Source organism: Tupaia chinensis, unplaced genomic scaffold (assembly GCF_000334495.1).
Source record: "Tupaia chinensis unplaced genomic scaffold, TupChi_1.0 Scaffold000235_1, whole genome shotgun sequence".
Taxonomy (NCBI): domain Eukaryota; kingdom Metazoa; phylum Chordata; class Mammalia; order Scandentia; family Tupaiidae; genus Tupaia; species Tupaia belangeri.
In genome coordinates, this window is record NW_006159713.1 from 851330 (window position 1) to 867857 (window position 16528).

At 40.5% G+C, this 16528-nt stretch overlaps 1 protein-coding gene across 1 annotated transcript in view; it reads right to left on the bottom strand.

The window, feature by feature from the left end:
• The window catches only part of RPGRIP1L (RPGRIP1 like), a 116826-nt gene that overhangs the window by 5037 nt on the left and 95261 nt on the right, over window positions 1–16528 (bottom strand). The window contains 3 exon segments of the mRNA XM_006148378.3: window positions 241–374; window positions 5402–5486; window positions 16457–16528. The exon segment at window positions 16457–16528 is cut by the window's right edge and continues 19 nt beyond it. Of these exon segments, the coding sequence (XP_006148440.1) occupies window positions 241–374; window positions 5402–5486; window positions 16457–16528 (291 nt within the window).

The window sequence follows — 16528 nt, forward strand, 5'->3', positions numbered from 1 at the left end:
TTTGTGAAGTTCAATTAATTACTTTAAAATTTCTGTTGATTCAAAGGAAGGAAGGAGGACAGGACGGGAAAGGCTGGAGGGAGAAACTTCTGGCTTCAACAAGGAGTCATCTTGAGTTGCAAAGGATTCGACTAATGTATGACTCAATACCCTTGCAGCCAGCGAAAAGAAGGTTTTAATAAAGAGTACAGATTTCGACAACTGTTGTTTGTACAAATTGAGCAACTCTTGTACGCATACCATCGATATTTTGCTCGATGATGTCTCTCCCTTCCTCAAACATGTCAGCGAGGTCGACGTGAGCCACGCCAATGTCCTCACATTCCAGATCTTGCTCATCCTCTGGAGGGTCACTGACCACAGTGAAGCGAACACTGAGAAGGCAAAAGAACAGAGCGAATCACCACCAAGTGAGAAGAAATCACCACGAGACAAAACTCCCAAATGGGTTTTTATCACTAAGTATGAAATCTTAAAGTTTCCAATTATCCCAATAAAAAGAAAGTTACATTAGGTTAGATAAGTTATTATATGAACTATTAAATTGTTACAGCACACCCAACCTTCAAATGAACATTAATCCACTTTTCTAGGCGGTGATTAGCATTTATCTCTGGAATCTGAGAAAATTACTAGGCAAAGAGAAGGACCAAATGTTCACTCTATTACCGACTGTCTGATTAGATTTTGACACATTTACTCTTAAGACTAAGAGGATGAAGTGAATAAAGGTTATTGAGGTTGCGCGGTCAGCATTTTCTATAGACACGCACAACTCTTGAGTTGCTGCTAAGCAATTTAACAACTGTACGTGTTCTGTAAAATGCAGAGATCATGCTCCCTGGGTACCATTCTGAATCATGTTAGATAAACGCTGCAGCTCTGCCCAAGAGCTAGATCAAATGTTTGTATTACTTCAGCAATCTTTTAACTTACAATTATAGCATCCAAGTTTTATTTTACTTTTAGGCACATAATTGCAGGGTTCTGATGGAACTGATTTGAATTAGTGGCTTGTGTTGAGGCCAAACACACTTGGATTGACCAAATGACAGGAATTTACAGTTAAGTACTCTTTTGATATGTCTTGGCAGCATGGCTTAAACCAGAGTTGCTTGTAAACTTTACCATTTGAAACATTTCAAAATATAACCATCCAAAATCAGAAACAAAACAAGAAACTTAAAAATCCAAGTCTCTGAGAAATGATGCCTTGAAAAATAGAAATAAAATCCTTTCCAAACAGTTATAGTAAACATGGAAATATTTTTTAGCTATTTGCTGAAAAAAGTATTCAATATTTCATTCCTTTACTAAATCCCTGTTTTGAATTAGCAATGTTTTGATTAGAAAATAAGAAATACCTTAAGGGATCACCAGATGGCGTAAAGGTTACATTGCTGGACTCCCAAGTAGTTGATGGCTGTTTGAGTCCCAGATCTGTGGCTTAAAACTCACTTGCCAGGCGCATATGCATGTGTGTCCAGAATCCCAAAAGACGGGATTATGGTATGGCCATCCTCCCTGGGGTGGGGGGTGTGATTTCTTGCTTTTTGTCTCTCTCTATCTCTGTTTCTCTGGTGAGTACATGTGCCCTATAGCAAAATCTTGCGGGTGGGGGGTAAGATAAAAAATAAAAAAAGAAAAGGGACCAGCAGTTGGCGTTAATGGCTATGTCACTGGACTCCCATGTAGTTGACTGTGGTTCGAGTCCCGGACTCGGTGGCTTAAACTCACGCTGGGCGTGTGTGCGTGTGTGCCCAAGATCCCAAGAGAGAATGGAGGAGAAGGGATTGTGGCGTGGCCACTCCCCTGGGGGGTGATTTCTTGCTTTCTGTCTCTGTCTTTCTGGCAAGCTCACATGCCCTATAGCAAAAATCTCTTGAGAAAAAAAGAAAAATTCTTTAAGTCAAAATTAACATTAATACCTATTCACACAATAATTATGAAGCATGCAGACCCTGGTCTTCACACAATAATTATGAAGCATGCAGACTCTGCCCTTCAAGTGGGCAAGACAGATCTTTTATAAGATGTATAAGACAGAAGCGTTATGATCATATCTATTCTATCACTCAACTCATCAAAATGAATGATAAAAAATATTTTCATAAAGTGTACACAAAAAAGGAGGAATTAAAAATGACATATGATACACATTTTAAAAGATAAGACTTACAGAAAGACAGAAGTTACAAAGATTGTAATAATAATGGTATGTATCATCTGTACATTGTGTCTCACATCTAAGGATCAGATCTGTATCACTTTACAAATGCAGACGATCGTCTCCAATGCTTATAAGAGAATTCTGAGACAAAAAGTAAAGCAACAACAACCACAAAATATTCTAAGTGCAAGAGAAAGGACTGGAAGTTTAAAAGATGCAGTGTTTCTCATTTTAAGTTATATAGAGAACAAAATGAGATGTTGGAAACAAAATTAAGAATCTATAAAGTTAAGCTATAAAGGCAGGAAAGTGTGCTAAAATAATTTAAGAACTAAAAACCATGTAGCAGGGGCCAAACTGTGCACAAATCATGTAGCTGAAGCCAAACTGCATACCCAATCACATAAACACATCTTATATCCTAAAACAGACATGAAACCTTGTTCTGTCTTGAAGGGGCTTACTATCAGACTGGCAGGGGCCATATATCAAGTGGAGTATGCACTTGCTGGAGAGAGATGGGGAGGTGGGGTGGTGAAGTGAGAAAGCACCTGGGGGAAGATGGTTACACCATAATCCCTACTCCTCTGTTCTCTTCTTGGGATTCTGGAGATGCATGCGCATGCAGTCCGTGTGTTATTCAAGCCACTGGGCCGAGGACCCAAACCATTCAACTGGTCATGTGGGATCCAGCCACCTTAAATACCGTGCTATGGACTGCCTAGTGGAGGGAAAAGGAAGTGCTAGCTGAGCAGTTCCTGCCCATCTTCACTCTCCTGTGCTTCTCCACTCCCCCATGAGCTCCAACTTGTTAACCTCCTCATCCGGCCCTGAAACACACCTCTATACACATATCCCTTCATGCCTGGAATTCCCTGTCTGGAATAACCTGCCCTGGGCCCTTTGGGACTTGACATTTGGTTGGATCATCTCGTCTTTCATGAACCAGCTTAAATCTCACCTCCTCAGATTTGCCTTCATTGTTATTCTCTATTTTAGCATTTAGCTTTTTCAAGTGTCTCTGAATACTTATTGGAATATGTAATTAGTTTGTTGACTTATTATGGTTTCTGTCTTCCTCAGTGGAAGAGCTGTTTAATGGAAGATTGCTAAAGAGAAATAACCAAAAATGACTCTTAAGTCAGTGTTAAAACTATGACTCCAGATAATTTCTAAAGCTTCACTTTGATGTGTTACTCCCTTTACAGTGACGCTATTTAAGTGTAACTCCAGTGTGTGGCAGCAGGCAGAGGTACTATGTCCAGTTCTGTCACTTCAGACCTGTCAAGGAAGAGTGGTTAACCTGCCTGGCTGTGGCTTTAGTTATCACCACTATTCAACAGGGCCGCTGTCTGAGAACATGAACTCTCATCAACTGGGAGCCACTTTAAGTAAGATGAAGTAACATGATCTCTTGAGTATTTAAAAAAAGGTAAGATGATTCACTGGAGTAATGGTTGGCTTTTGGCCATGGAAAAATGTAAATGTTAACTCTCCTTTTTCATTAGGAGGATGCTACCATTCAGAGAAAAACGTGGGCTGGGACAACCTGTGCCATGGCGGTCAGAGGCGTGGACAGCCAGCACTCCGAGCATTCACACAATGGTCCTCAGGCCTGAGCAGGTCACTGCACAGTGACACCTCTCTCAGTTGTTCTCAAATACAACATGAACATTGTATCATATGGTTTTACCACTCTTTCAGGAGTAAAAACCGAGATCCAAAGAAATGATGTATGTATTTCAAGGATCAAATGAAAATGCAACTAGTAGATCCTGAGTTAAGAATTCAGGTCTCCCTTCTGAAACACAACACAAAATGGCAGTTTGGAAGTTCTTTCAAAAGGTATGTCTTGGGACCAGCAGTTAGCATAATGGCTATGTCACTGGAATCCCATGTAGTCGACCACGGTTCGAGTCCTGGACCTGGTGACTTGAACTCATGCCGGGCGCCTGTGCGTGCTTGCCCAAGATCCTGAGAGGAGAAAGGCGGAGAAGGGATCGCGGTGTGGCCATCCCCCCTGGGGGGTGATTTCTCGCTTCCTGTCTCTCTGTCTCTGTCTTTCTGATGAACACACGCACCCTATAGCAAAAACCTCTCCAAAAAACAAACAAACAAACAAACAAACAAAAAAACAAAACATATGTCTTAATGTTTTCTCAGAAAGGAAAGAACTTGAGTCTCTTTGTAAGGTGGCAAGGGTAAGCACCATTTTTGAGGCAGTGAGTGGGTGTGTCATCAATGAGTCGTAAAGACAAGGACAAGATGACCATGGAGAGAGAAAGGGTATATTCAAGCAAAAAAGCACGGCTGAAACCCAACTCTTGGTACCTGGACAACTCTTCAAATGGAAGAGCAAAAAAACGCTTACAAGACATATTAACATATTAAGATCAGTTTTTAAAAATGTTTTTCTTCTGAAAAGGATATGTTTTTATCACTGAACCAGAATTACAAAGTATCCCATTCAAATTTGAAAAAAAAAAGGCCTTAAAAATAATATGAAATGATGAATGATTAAATAGTGATAGTAAGCTACAAGTTAGTCTGAAAGGCCGATGAACTACTACGAATATTATTACCACTACTCAGTGACTGCCATGAACACTCTGGGTGCACCAAGTGTCTGGTACTATTCTACTGGGTTGCCGGAAGAGTCATGATGCATTTTTGCATAGAAAAAAAAAAACACATCATGACTCTTCTGATAACCCAATATCTGTGTGACATATATGAGTTCATTTAGTCCTCACAGCAACCCGGTGTGGTATTATTATTTCCATTTCACAGATGAAAAATATGAGGCACAGGGAAGTGGAGCAACTCGCCTGCTCAGACAGGAAGTGATGGAGCAAGAACTTATACCCAAGCCACGTGACTCCAGTGTCCTCACCTTTCACCTTCATACTCTTTACACTTACACTGGAATGGCAATGTGGTATTTTATAGGCATTGTAGAATCTTTCGGTTTTCAAAGTCCAGTAGTATTGTTACCAGTTACTCTACTTCCTGTTACTCGGCCAGTGACAGGGCCACTATGTTTCTGGAAGGAAAGAGACTTGGAAAAGGTCATGTACTCACTCAAGGACACAGAGTAAGTCAGAGAACCCAGGTGTTGTGCTTTTTCACCTTGTGCTATTCCACCTACCTTTTATTTATTTTTTTACTACACCATGCTTCAGAGATTCGCTTCATACAAACCAGTAGATAATTTAGAATGCTTAAATGTACCTTCTGTTAGGCATCTCCTGTTTTTGTAGGATAGCTTTTAAGATGTCTCTCTTGGCTTGGTTGTTTTCTTTATCCACGTTGATCACTATACCGAAAGAAAAAAAAACAAACAAACCCATAAAAGTCACTCAGGAATATGCTACATTAGGACCATTCTGTATTTTTATAAATGCCTGTTTTTAAAGACGCAAGTCATGCCACCTCACTTGTATGCCTGGAAAAGAAAACAGCTCCAGAAACCAGAATCAGATCTGAATAGTCATGTGATCTAATGTCATGTCACTGGCAGGTTTATGCGCACACTGTCAGAAAAGATACAAGCAACATCTAAGAGTGCCATATCACTGTCACTGCTTGTTAATGGCACTGGCAGTCATGACAGTAAAAGCCAGCGGTCTTTATTGCTTCGTATTTGAGGGATTTACTGCATTTTCTTTCACCCAAGAAGCGAGTGATAATGATAATGTATGGCAGAGTGCTTGTCCTTTCTGACAGCCTCAGTAATTTAATCCTTCTCTCCTGCCACAACATGCAATAAAAGAGGCATCTAGTGTACTGGGTGGAGGAAATCCACAGGCTGACGTCTGCTGGTATATGGGTGGGGGGTACAGATAGAAACGTTGAGGCAGGGAGAGGATTATTTTAGGGCATGAAGTTTGTCTTTAGTTTTGAAGGGTACATGTTGGCATATGGGAATGGCCTGACTTTACCTAGCTGAAGTACGAGATTAGGTGACTCATCTGAAGTATCACCAGGAAGAAGACAGTCAACACTTGAACTGTAAGTAAGCACTGCACTTTGGGGAAATAGCATTTCGGAGTGCAAACACTGCAATTTCCATCCTGATTACTCTTTTCTAAGCTCAGACTTTCAGCCATGCCTTAATTTCTGAAGACGTTTCTCTTTTCAGATGCCATTTTGGACATAAAGGCACCCCTGTGACCAGACCTCAGCTTGGAGATTATCCCTGATCAAAAGTACACAAACGGTGAGCGATACCATGACCCGTCTAAAGCCAGTTCTCCTCAGGCTCTGCTGGGAACAAACATTTCATACCGATGTTTCCCTGGACAATTTGAGTTCAATCCCAAATTATAATGCTGTCAGCTGATTTAATTGTTTGGCTCAGTTGGGCAAATAGGAACCGAGGGCCAAAGATGTGCCTGGTCTGGAGTTGGGCACATGGAACGAGAGACATAAAGGGCCTGTGGAGAGGTGGGTGGTGGCGTAGGACGAGTAAAACCATTAAGATCGTCTTGATGCGCAAGGTCAAACAGTGACTCCTAGCTTACTGCTCTTTTTATACGATATTAGTAAATGTGACTAATTATATGGATTATTAAGTATTTTGTTTCACTTATCAATACTAAGAAGTCATCTAACAGTTGAGTTATAATGCTGGGAGATAACACCTCATTTTTTCTTAAAGAATTATTTTTTATTTAACTTTATTTATTGTCCTTATTTATTTATTTATTATTTATTTATTTTTTTGGAGAGGTTTTCGCTATAGGGCGCGTGCACTCGCCAGACAGACAGAGAGAGACAGAGAGACAGAAAGCGAGAAATCACCCCCCAGGGGGGATGGCCATGCTGCAATCCCTTCTCCTCCATTCTCCTCTCGGGATCTTGGGCACGCATGCACACGCGCCTGGCATGAGTTTTAAGCCACTGGGTCCGGGACTTGAACTGCGGTCGACTACATGGGAGCCCAGTGACATAGCCATCACGCTAACTGCTGGTCCCTATTTATTTTGTTTTTGAAGTTGATCAGAGAAGGAAAGTGAGAAAGCAAGCTGCCAGGTCCAGGACTACAACTGTGGTCAGCCATGCCAACCCCAGAGCCTCATTTTTTTAGAGTCTGCTAGTATACTAAGCCAATGGGAACTTTTTTTTTTTTCCAAGTGTGACTTGTTTTTAATGTTTATCACCCCTTCAAGATGTGGTACACCATATCTGTCTTGACTTCAGATTTCTAAAGCTTCTTTTGTGCAATATTGGATTATATCATTTGAAAACAAGGGTAATCACAGTGATTAAAAACAATTCCGTGATTGACCAAATTTCAAAGTCCAGCACCCACATAAAGTCTTCCAACTAAGCCTAGACAAATTTTGATGAATTTCACTGGCTTAAAAAAATTTTTTTATCATGATAAATTACACGTAACATAAAACTTACCACTTTAACAATTTCTAAGCATAAAGTTCAGTGGCATTAAGTATATTTACATTGTTGTTGTACTCATCATCACCATCCATCTCCAGAATTTTGTCATCATCCCAACTGAAGCTCTGTTCCCATTGAACAATTATTCTTCATTCCTCCCTCTTCTCAGCTCCTGGTAACCACTGTTCATTCTACTCTCGGTCTATATGAATTTTTCTATTACATTGGGTCACCAAAAAAGTCATGATGTATTTTTTCATGTTTTAGCTCTTTTGTAAGACTAAATAATATTCCATTGTATGTGACAACCTTTTTGTTTAGCCATTCATCCTGTGATGGACCTTTGGGTTGTTTCCACCTTTTGGCCATTTTGGATAATGTTAGGAACACGGGTATAAAATATCTGTTTGAGGCCTTGCTTTCAATTATTTTTGTCTATGCCCAGATGTGGAATTGCTGGACCATATGATAATTTTATGGTTAATCTTTTTTTTGTTTGTTTTTAAATCTTTACCATAAAAATTGGTAAAGTAAAGGGTGTAGGTGGGGATTCCTTATGCTTCTGCTTCATCTAGTTGGCCAGCACACTGTACTTCCTACTCTCTCTCTCTCTTTTTTTTTTTTTTGAGAGATTTTCACTGTAGGGCATACGTGCTTGCCAGAGAGACAGGGAGACAGAGAGAAAACAGAAATCAGCCCCCCCTCCCCAGGGGACATGGCCATGCTGAATCCCTTTTCCTCCATTCTCCTTTCAAGATACTGGGCATACACACACACACACACACACACACACACACACACACACACACACTCTTGGCGTGAGTTTAAAGCTGCCAGGTCCGCTACTCGAACTGCAGTCCACTATGGGGGAGTCCAGAGACCAAACGGTTGCGCCATCTGCTGGTCCTTATTGCCTATTGACCAAACTGTTGCGCCATCTGCTGGTCCTTATTGCCTATTCTCTTAACAAAGATAAGCATAGTGCGAGCTGCCATTTACTGAATGATGCTTCTGTACTACATACCACACTCAACATCTTTCTTACTGCAATCTTGGGTTAAGAACCACACTGACCCACATTTCCTAGATGATTTCACAGACCCGGAGAAGGTGAGTAATCTGTCTAAGAACACGTAGTTAGAAAGCAGCAGAGGTAGAATTTGAATCCAGCAGTGTCTGGTTGGAGAGCATGCCTTCTTCACCTCCATGCTGTGATATACCTTTCTTCCGTAAGAAGGCGAAACTTCCCTTGCTGTTTAAGTTGTAGTCATTTAGTCAGCATGAGGCTGTAATGTGAGAGAGTTCTGTAACTATGAAGGGAAAGCCACCTCATTTTCCTTTCACTCTTTCATAAAGGGAGCTTGCTTAGACAGACCTAGTCTAAGTGTGTTAAATTCTTTAGCAAAAAACTTCTTAAAATTCCATTTAAACAAACTCCAACTCCTTAGCAATAAACTCTGTTCTTTAAAGATATACCAAATTCAAACTATGGCTCTCTAGCTTGCACAAACGAGACCAGGACTGGGCAGCTTAATCTAGCCCAATGGTTCTCAAGCTGCAGTTTGTGTTGGAATTCCATGAAGGACTTGTTAAAATGCTTATTGCTGGGACCAGCAGTTAGTGTAATGGCTATGTTGCTGGACTCCCACGTAGTCGACCACGGTTCGCATCCTGGACCCGGTGGCTTAAAACTCACGCCGGGCACGTGTGCGTGCGTGCCCAAGATCCCGAGAGGAGAATGGAGGAGAAGGGATTTGCGGCGTGGCCACCACCACCACCCCCCCTCCAGGGGAGTGATTTCTCGCCTTCTGTCTCTCTGTCTCTGTCTGTCTGGTGAGCGTACGTGCCCTATAGCAAAAACCTCTCCAAAAAAAAAAAAAATGCTTATTGCTGAGTGGCATCACCAGATTTTTTGATTTGGTAGGAAGTGGGGGTAGAGCCTGAGAATCTGCAATTCTAACATGCCCCCAGCTGCTGCTGTAGCTGCTGGTGGTCAGTGTACCACATAATCAGAACCATTATTTAGTTCAACAGTACGCTGGTCAAGTTTTAAACGTATCGGGAACACCTCTGTATTGAACACTATGGGCCACAGGGGTGCTTGATGTGCCTCTGATTAGGTCATGATCTGACGATCCTCTAAACACCCTGATTCATGCTGTATTCTGAATTTCTAAATGGTTAGAAAATTTTACAATTTCAAAAACTCAAATATATCCTTTAAAGGTCATTCTGGTAATTATAAAATGGACCCAAACTCTTCAAAGGTTGTTATTTACCTTTCATTTCCACATTTAATTAAGACTTGCTAGAGTTTTTGTAGCATTTTTTTGGTGTATGTGCTTGCAAGAAAGAGAGAGAGAGAAAGAGAGAGAGAGAGAGAGAAAGGAGAGAGAACACACCCCTCTCTGCCCCCCTGCTTAATGTGCTGGCATAAGACCTGCTATATTTTGACATGAACTTACTAAAAATATGTCTCAAAAAGGATACAAACCGGTAGTCCAAACACTGGAGATGCTCTTCAGTTGTCTACCATTAAAAAAAACCTCTCTCTCAGCCCTGCTGTGTGGAACATAGACGAAGAGTGCTGGTGCTGTATGGAAGGCCTAAGTTCAGGCCTCTCTCTCAGCCCAGCTGTGTGGAACACAGACGAAGCGTGCTGGTGCTGTATGGAAGGCCTAAGTTCAGTCTTCAGACCACCCTGCATATGACAGGCACTGTGGCACCCACTGTCAAAGAATACCTATCTCTAACACTCTCCTCCTGCCTCTCACATAAAAATAAATACAAAAAATATCCCTCACTTCTGCAGGTTAAAGAAATCCTTACATTGATGTCATGTGGCAGAAGTAAGAAATGCAGGTTGTCTAGTTAAAATGGGTTGACAATTTTGAATTCAGGTAATCTTTGAATTGATGTGTTATCATCTCTATAATTTTTACGTTTGCCAAATTTTTCTTCCTGTGAGTAAAAAAATCTCATGTGTTATATTCTCTTTCTTTTCTGAGCTAAACATTAATTGTTCTAAAAGATAGACTGTTCAATCCACAGAGACTAAGGGCCCAGATGTGTACAAGTCACATAAAAACTTTGGACAATTTCATTAATCTCTTTTTCTTCCCATTGTCAATTCCTGAGAAGGCTTTATTCAGTCCAGACAACAATTTTCATGTCTACCATTAATCTTATTCCCACCCCCCCCAATTATTTTCCTGTTTTCTCAGCATTCTCTGAGCAAAATTTTCAAGCCCAATAAATTTGTTTTGTTTTTGTTACCAATGACTACCAAGTGAATTTGACTTTAGTTCCTTAGTGATAGTAGTTTTAAGAAGATGTGTTTTGTGTTTGTATGTAGGAGAAACCGACATTAACACCTTTTAATAAGTACTAAATTTGATTACTAATAGTACTGGGGGTCACTAGTACAGCCCTCATTAATGTACCCAATTTAGGCCTCATCATATAAATCCCTTTTCCGTGGATTTGGGGCACAATGCAGAGTAAAATCACTGCTAGGTTCACTTAACCTCTTTACCAGTACAGTGTTCAAATAAGAGCTAGCAGGTACTAATATTGTCTTCTAAATTTCCATTTGAATTAAAAAGTCAATTTGGACAAAAAATTACTTCCATTAACATTTAACAAGATGTGGAAGATGTAAGGTTATATTATGTTGACCTATATCAAGTAACAAGTGAATGGTAAATCATTACAATAATCACATGGTATAGTTACTTATTAACGAAAGAGTCAAAGAGATCCCCCTGCAATGGGGATGCAAATACAATGATTTAAAAAGAAACATTATGTCGGGACCAACAGTTAGCGTAATGGCTAAGTCGCTGGACTCCCACGTAGTCGACCTCGGTTTGCATCCCGGACCCGGTGGCTTAAAACATGCCGGGCGCGTGTGCGTGCGTGCCCAGGATCCCGAGAGGAGAATGGAGGAGAAGGGATTGCGGTGTGGCCATCCCCCTTGGGGGGTGATTTCTCGCTGTCTGTCTCTCTGTCTCTCTCTGTCTGTCTGGCGAGCGCATGCACCCTATGGCAAAAAAAAAAAAAAAAAAAAAAAAGAAAAGAAAAAGAAACATTGTCATACTTAAATAAAAAAAAAAAAAACCTTCAATAAGGTTAATGTTAATGACTTCTCGAATTTGCTGATGACCTAGGATATACTTTTCAGATATGATATCAAACAGCATTAGTTTGCTTCTAAGCATAGAATACATTCTTGGGAACCAGCAGTTAGCGTAATGGCTATGTTGCTGGACTCCCACATAGTTGACCGCGGTTCGCGTCCCGGACCCGGTGGCTTAAAACTCACACCAGGCACGTGTGCGTGCGTGCCCAAGATCCCGAGAGGAGATTGGAGGAGAAGGGATTGCGGTGTGACCATCCCCTCTGGGGGGTAATTTCTCGCTTTCTGTCTCTCTGTCTCTCTCTCTCTGTCTGGCGAGCGCACGTGCCCTATAGCGAAAAAAAAAAAAAAGAATACATTCTTCTCCCTCCCTCCAGACAAATATTCATAAACTTTTTTCAATTAAACTTGAAAATTCCACCAAGTCAAATTACATTAGGTTGGAACAAAAGCTAAAGAAAGGTATAGGTACCTTGCAGTTAAGAGGGAAAAACAAGCATACAAACAAAGAAAATCCCAACCAACCAACCAACCAATAAAAAAACTCTCCCAAAGATTTAGGTAACCAAGTGAGACTACAGAATTCACTTGATTGTGTATCACAGGTTTAATCCAGAGAAGGATTTGCATTGTTTTTTTAATTAAAAAAATTTTTTTAATGGAGGTGTTTTTTTCTTTTTTGAGATTTTTAAAAATTTTATTTAACTTTCCTATTTACTTATTTTTTTTTTATTTGACCAGAGTGGGACAGAGTTCAAATTTTATTTATCTTTCCTATTTACTTATTTTTTTTTATTTGACCAGAGTGGGACAGAGAGAGAGAGAGAAGGAACATCAGAACGCATGTCGCCAGGTCCAGGACTTGCACTGTGATTGGCCATGTGGGAACCCAGGTCCCCTAATCACCATACCACCTGCTGGTCCCTGCATTGTTTTTTAAACAAACAGAAACATCTGTTCTGTTATATGGTCAAGTTTCTCTACAAACAATCAATTTGCAAAAAAATATCTTGTTGCTAATCTAATCAAACATTATACTGATGATCTTTAAAAAAATAATACAAAAGCCAAAGGGTTTATTGCATTTCTCTTACCTTAGGGTATCTTCCTTAAAATTAGTAACTGGGGACCAGCAGTTAACATAATGGCTATGTCACTGGACTCCCATGTAGTCAACCACGGTTCGAGTCTTGGACCTGGTGGCTTAAAACTCATGCCAGGCACATGTGTGTGCATGCTCAAGATCCGGGGAGGAAAATGGAGAAGAATGGAGAAGGGATTGCGGCATGGTCATCCCCCGGCGGGGGTGTGTGTGATTTCTCACTTTCTGTCTCTCTGTCTCTGTCTGTTTGGCAAGCACACGCATCCTATAGCAAAAGCCTCTCAAAAAGAATTAGTTAACTGAACAGTTCTTTTATTATGAGTAGTATTTTGAGATAGTTTACTTTCTTTCTTCTTTGCAATTAAGGACCTTTAGTTTGAGAAAATATTTTGGAAATGTTTCTTATCAAGTGATTGAAAGGAGGGAGGAATCAGGGAATCAGATTCTTTTTTTTTTTTTTAAGTAAGTTCTTTTTTTGGAGAGGTTTTCGCTTTAGGGCGCATGCGCTCGCCAGACAGACAGAGAGAGACAGAGAGACAGAAAGCGAGAAATCACCCCCCATGGGGGATGGTCACGCCGCAATCCCTTCTCCTCCATTCTCCTCTCGGGATCCTGGGCATGCACACACACGCGCCAGGTGTGAGTTTTAAGCCACCAGGTCTGGGATGCGAACTGCAGTCGACTAGGTGGGAGTCCAGCGACATAGCCATTACACTAACTGCTGGTTCCCGGAGGAATCAGATTCTTGTCCCAACCACGCTACTTACTTGCCAGGTGATTTCTCAATTAATCTGTTAGTATAGAATTTGAGCTAGAAGGGATCTTAGAAAGCACCTTATGTTCTACATAAGAAAACAAGGAATCATGAAACTTAAATGTCTTGCCTAAATTCACTGATTTCTTAATTAATCTGTTAGTATAGAATTTGAGCTAGAAGGGATCTTAGAAAGCACCTTATGTTCTACATAAGAAAACAAGGAATCATGAAACTTAAATGTCTTGCCTAAATTCACATAATTAGTAAGAACTGTGGATATAAGGAGGTCTACATCAAAATGTCAGTGGATACTTAAGATTGTCTGAATATTGAAAAAAAAAAAAAGGTAACCAGGAGCATTTGTAATGCTGCCAATACAATGAAATGATTACACATGTTGATTACAATGTACTTTATAAGACTGGTGAGAAAAAAATGTTAGTGTTTGACTAGCTCAAGATCAACTGTTTTGCAAAAGATACTACAACAATTCATCTTGATGGTTTGTTTTAATGGAGGGCTTCAGAAGAACCTACTAAGCAGTTTTTAACTGAAAGTCAGCAGATCGATGTGATTTTTAAAAATTCCTTTCTAATTTTATATTGATATAATCTTTTTATTTTCTTCTGCACTAGGGCCAGGTTTCATGCTACAGTCATGTGGGATCATGCTCCCTATGCATAGGTCTTCTCTGCTGTTCTACAGGACTGATGCTCACACAGTATTTTTAAAAACTTTAAAGTTGATCTAAATATTTACAGGGTGCCTCTTTGATGTGTGTTGGTCTAGTAGGCTTACATGTAAACTGGCAGGCCCTAAGAGAGAAAATCTGCCTACTGCTGAAACTGGCTGATAGATCAGGCCCTAAGAGAGAAAATCTGCCTACTGCTATGAATGAATGTGTGGGCAAAATGCTGAAAAAGCATTGTAAGAACTTATGCTTTGCTCAGTAAAACTCCTGAATATATGGGGCCAGCAGGTAGCATGGTGGTTGAGGAGCTGGACTCCCACATGGCCAGCCACAGTTCGAGTACCAGATCTGTTGGCTTGCTTTCTTACTTTTCTCCTCTCTCTTCTAAGTGCACAAGCCCTATAGCAAATTTAAAAAGAATAATGACAATAAATAAAATTAAATAATTCTTCTTTTTTTTTTTTTTCTTTTGAGAGGTTTTTCTTATTGGGTGCATGTGCTCACCAGAAGGACAGAGAGAGACAGAGAGATAGAAAGCAAGAAATCACCCCCCCAGAGGGGATGACCACGCCACAATCCCTTCTCCTCCATTCTCCTCTTGTCATCTTGGGCACGCACGTACACGTGCCTGGTGTGAGTTTAAGCCACCAGATCTGGGACTCGAACCGCGGTCAACTACATGGGAGTCCAGTGACATAGCCATTACGCTAACTGCTGGTCCCCAAATTAAATAATTCTTAAAAAAAAAATCCTGAATATGTAGATGCCAGGTGAGAGATACACATGTATAAAATTATAAAAACATCTATGTGAGGACATTGATCAGAAAGGTAGAAAAACTAGGCCACTGAATGATCTGAATCATATGATTAAATAGCTCTTTTTTAAAAAATTATTTTATTTAAGTTTATTTATTTTAATTTGACCAGAGACAGACAGAAAGAGAGAAGGGAAGTGAGAGCAAACCGCCAGGTTCAGGACTTGAACTGTGGTTGGCCACAGAGTAGTCCAGCACCTTAATCACCACGCCACCTATTGGCTCCCATGGCAAAAGAAAATGTCTTTTGAGATTTTGTTATAGGGTGCGTGCATTTGCCAGAGGGACAGATAGCTCCAGTGCCCTTAACCACCATGCCACCTGCCAGCTCCAGATAGCTCTTTATAAAAAATTTTGCTAAAGAGTATATGAGAGAGAGAGAGGAAACAAACAAACAAACAAACTTCCTGGGGAGGATGGCCATGATACAACCCCTTCTCTCCCATTTTTCCGCTCAGGATTTTGGGCATGTTCACTGGGATCTGGGACATGCACACACACATGCTTGGCATTTTTTTAAAGATAGTGGGTTCAGGACTCGAATTGTGCAATTGGTCACCTAGGATCCAGCCACCACACCATCAGGCTGGCTAAAGCTCTTACTATTTTCCTTTGAAATATGACATTTTTCTTTTAAAAGAATTATTCCTTTTATTTTATTTGTTATTATTATTATTACTATTATTTTTAAATTTGACAGTGACAGACGGAATTGAGAAAGCAAGCTGCCAGATCCGAGACTTTAATTCTGGTTGGCCATGTGGGAGCCCAGCACCTTAAATACCATGCTACCTGCCCGAAATACGATGTTTTTCAAATAAATTCAATTGTAGACCCAGGATAAATTTTCTATTGATGCTATTATACATTAGGAACATCTAGAAACATTGTTTTCCCACTGTTTTTGTTTTTTCTTAACTTCCTTTTTTTTTTTTTTAAAAAAAAAAGGTTTTTGCTATAGGGCGCATGAGCTCACCAGAAAGACAGAGAGAGACCGAGAGACAGAAAGCGAGAAATCACCCCCCAGGGGGGATGGCCATGCCAATCCCTTCTCCTCCTTTCTCCTCTCAGGATCTTGGGCACGCAAGCACAGGCGCCCGGCGTGAGTTTAAGCCACCGGGTCCAGGACTCAAACCGCAGTCGACTACATGGGAGTCCAGCGACACAGCCATTACACTAACTGCTGATCCCTTAACTTCATTGTTATTTAAACTTTATTTTCTTAATCCTATGCTTCCAGTCAAACTTCTATTAATCTATTCCGACAAGACTTCCATGAATTTATGTGATCATTAGAGAACTGAACTTCCCCATTTTTTCAGTTTCCTTCATAAATAAAGGGATAGCACAAAGGTCTAAATGACGAATGAATGATGCATACCATTGCTATAGTTATAGTAGATCCACTGACCACTCCTGGGTTTTGGAAGTGACACAGGTGTCTCTTCAGCAG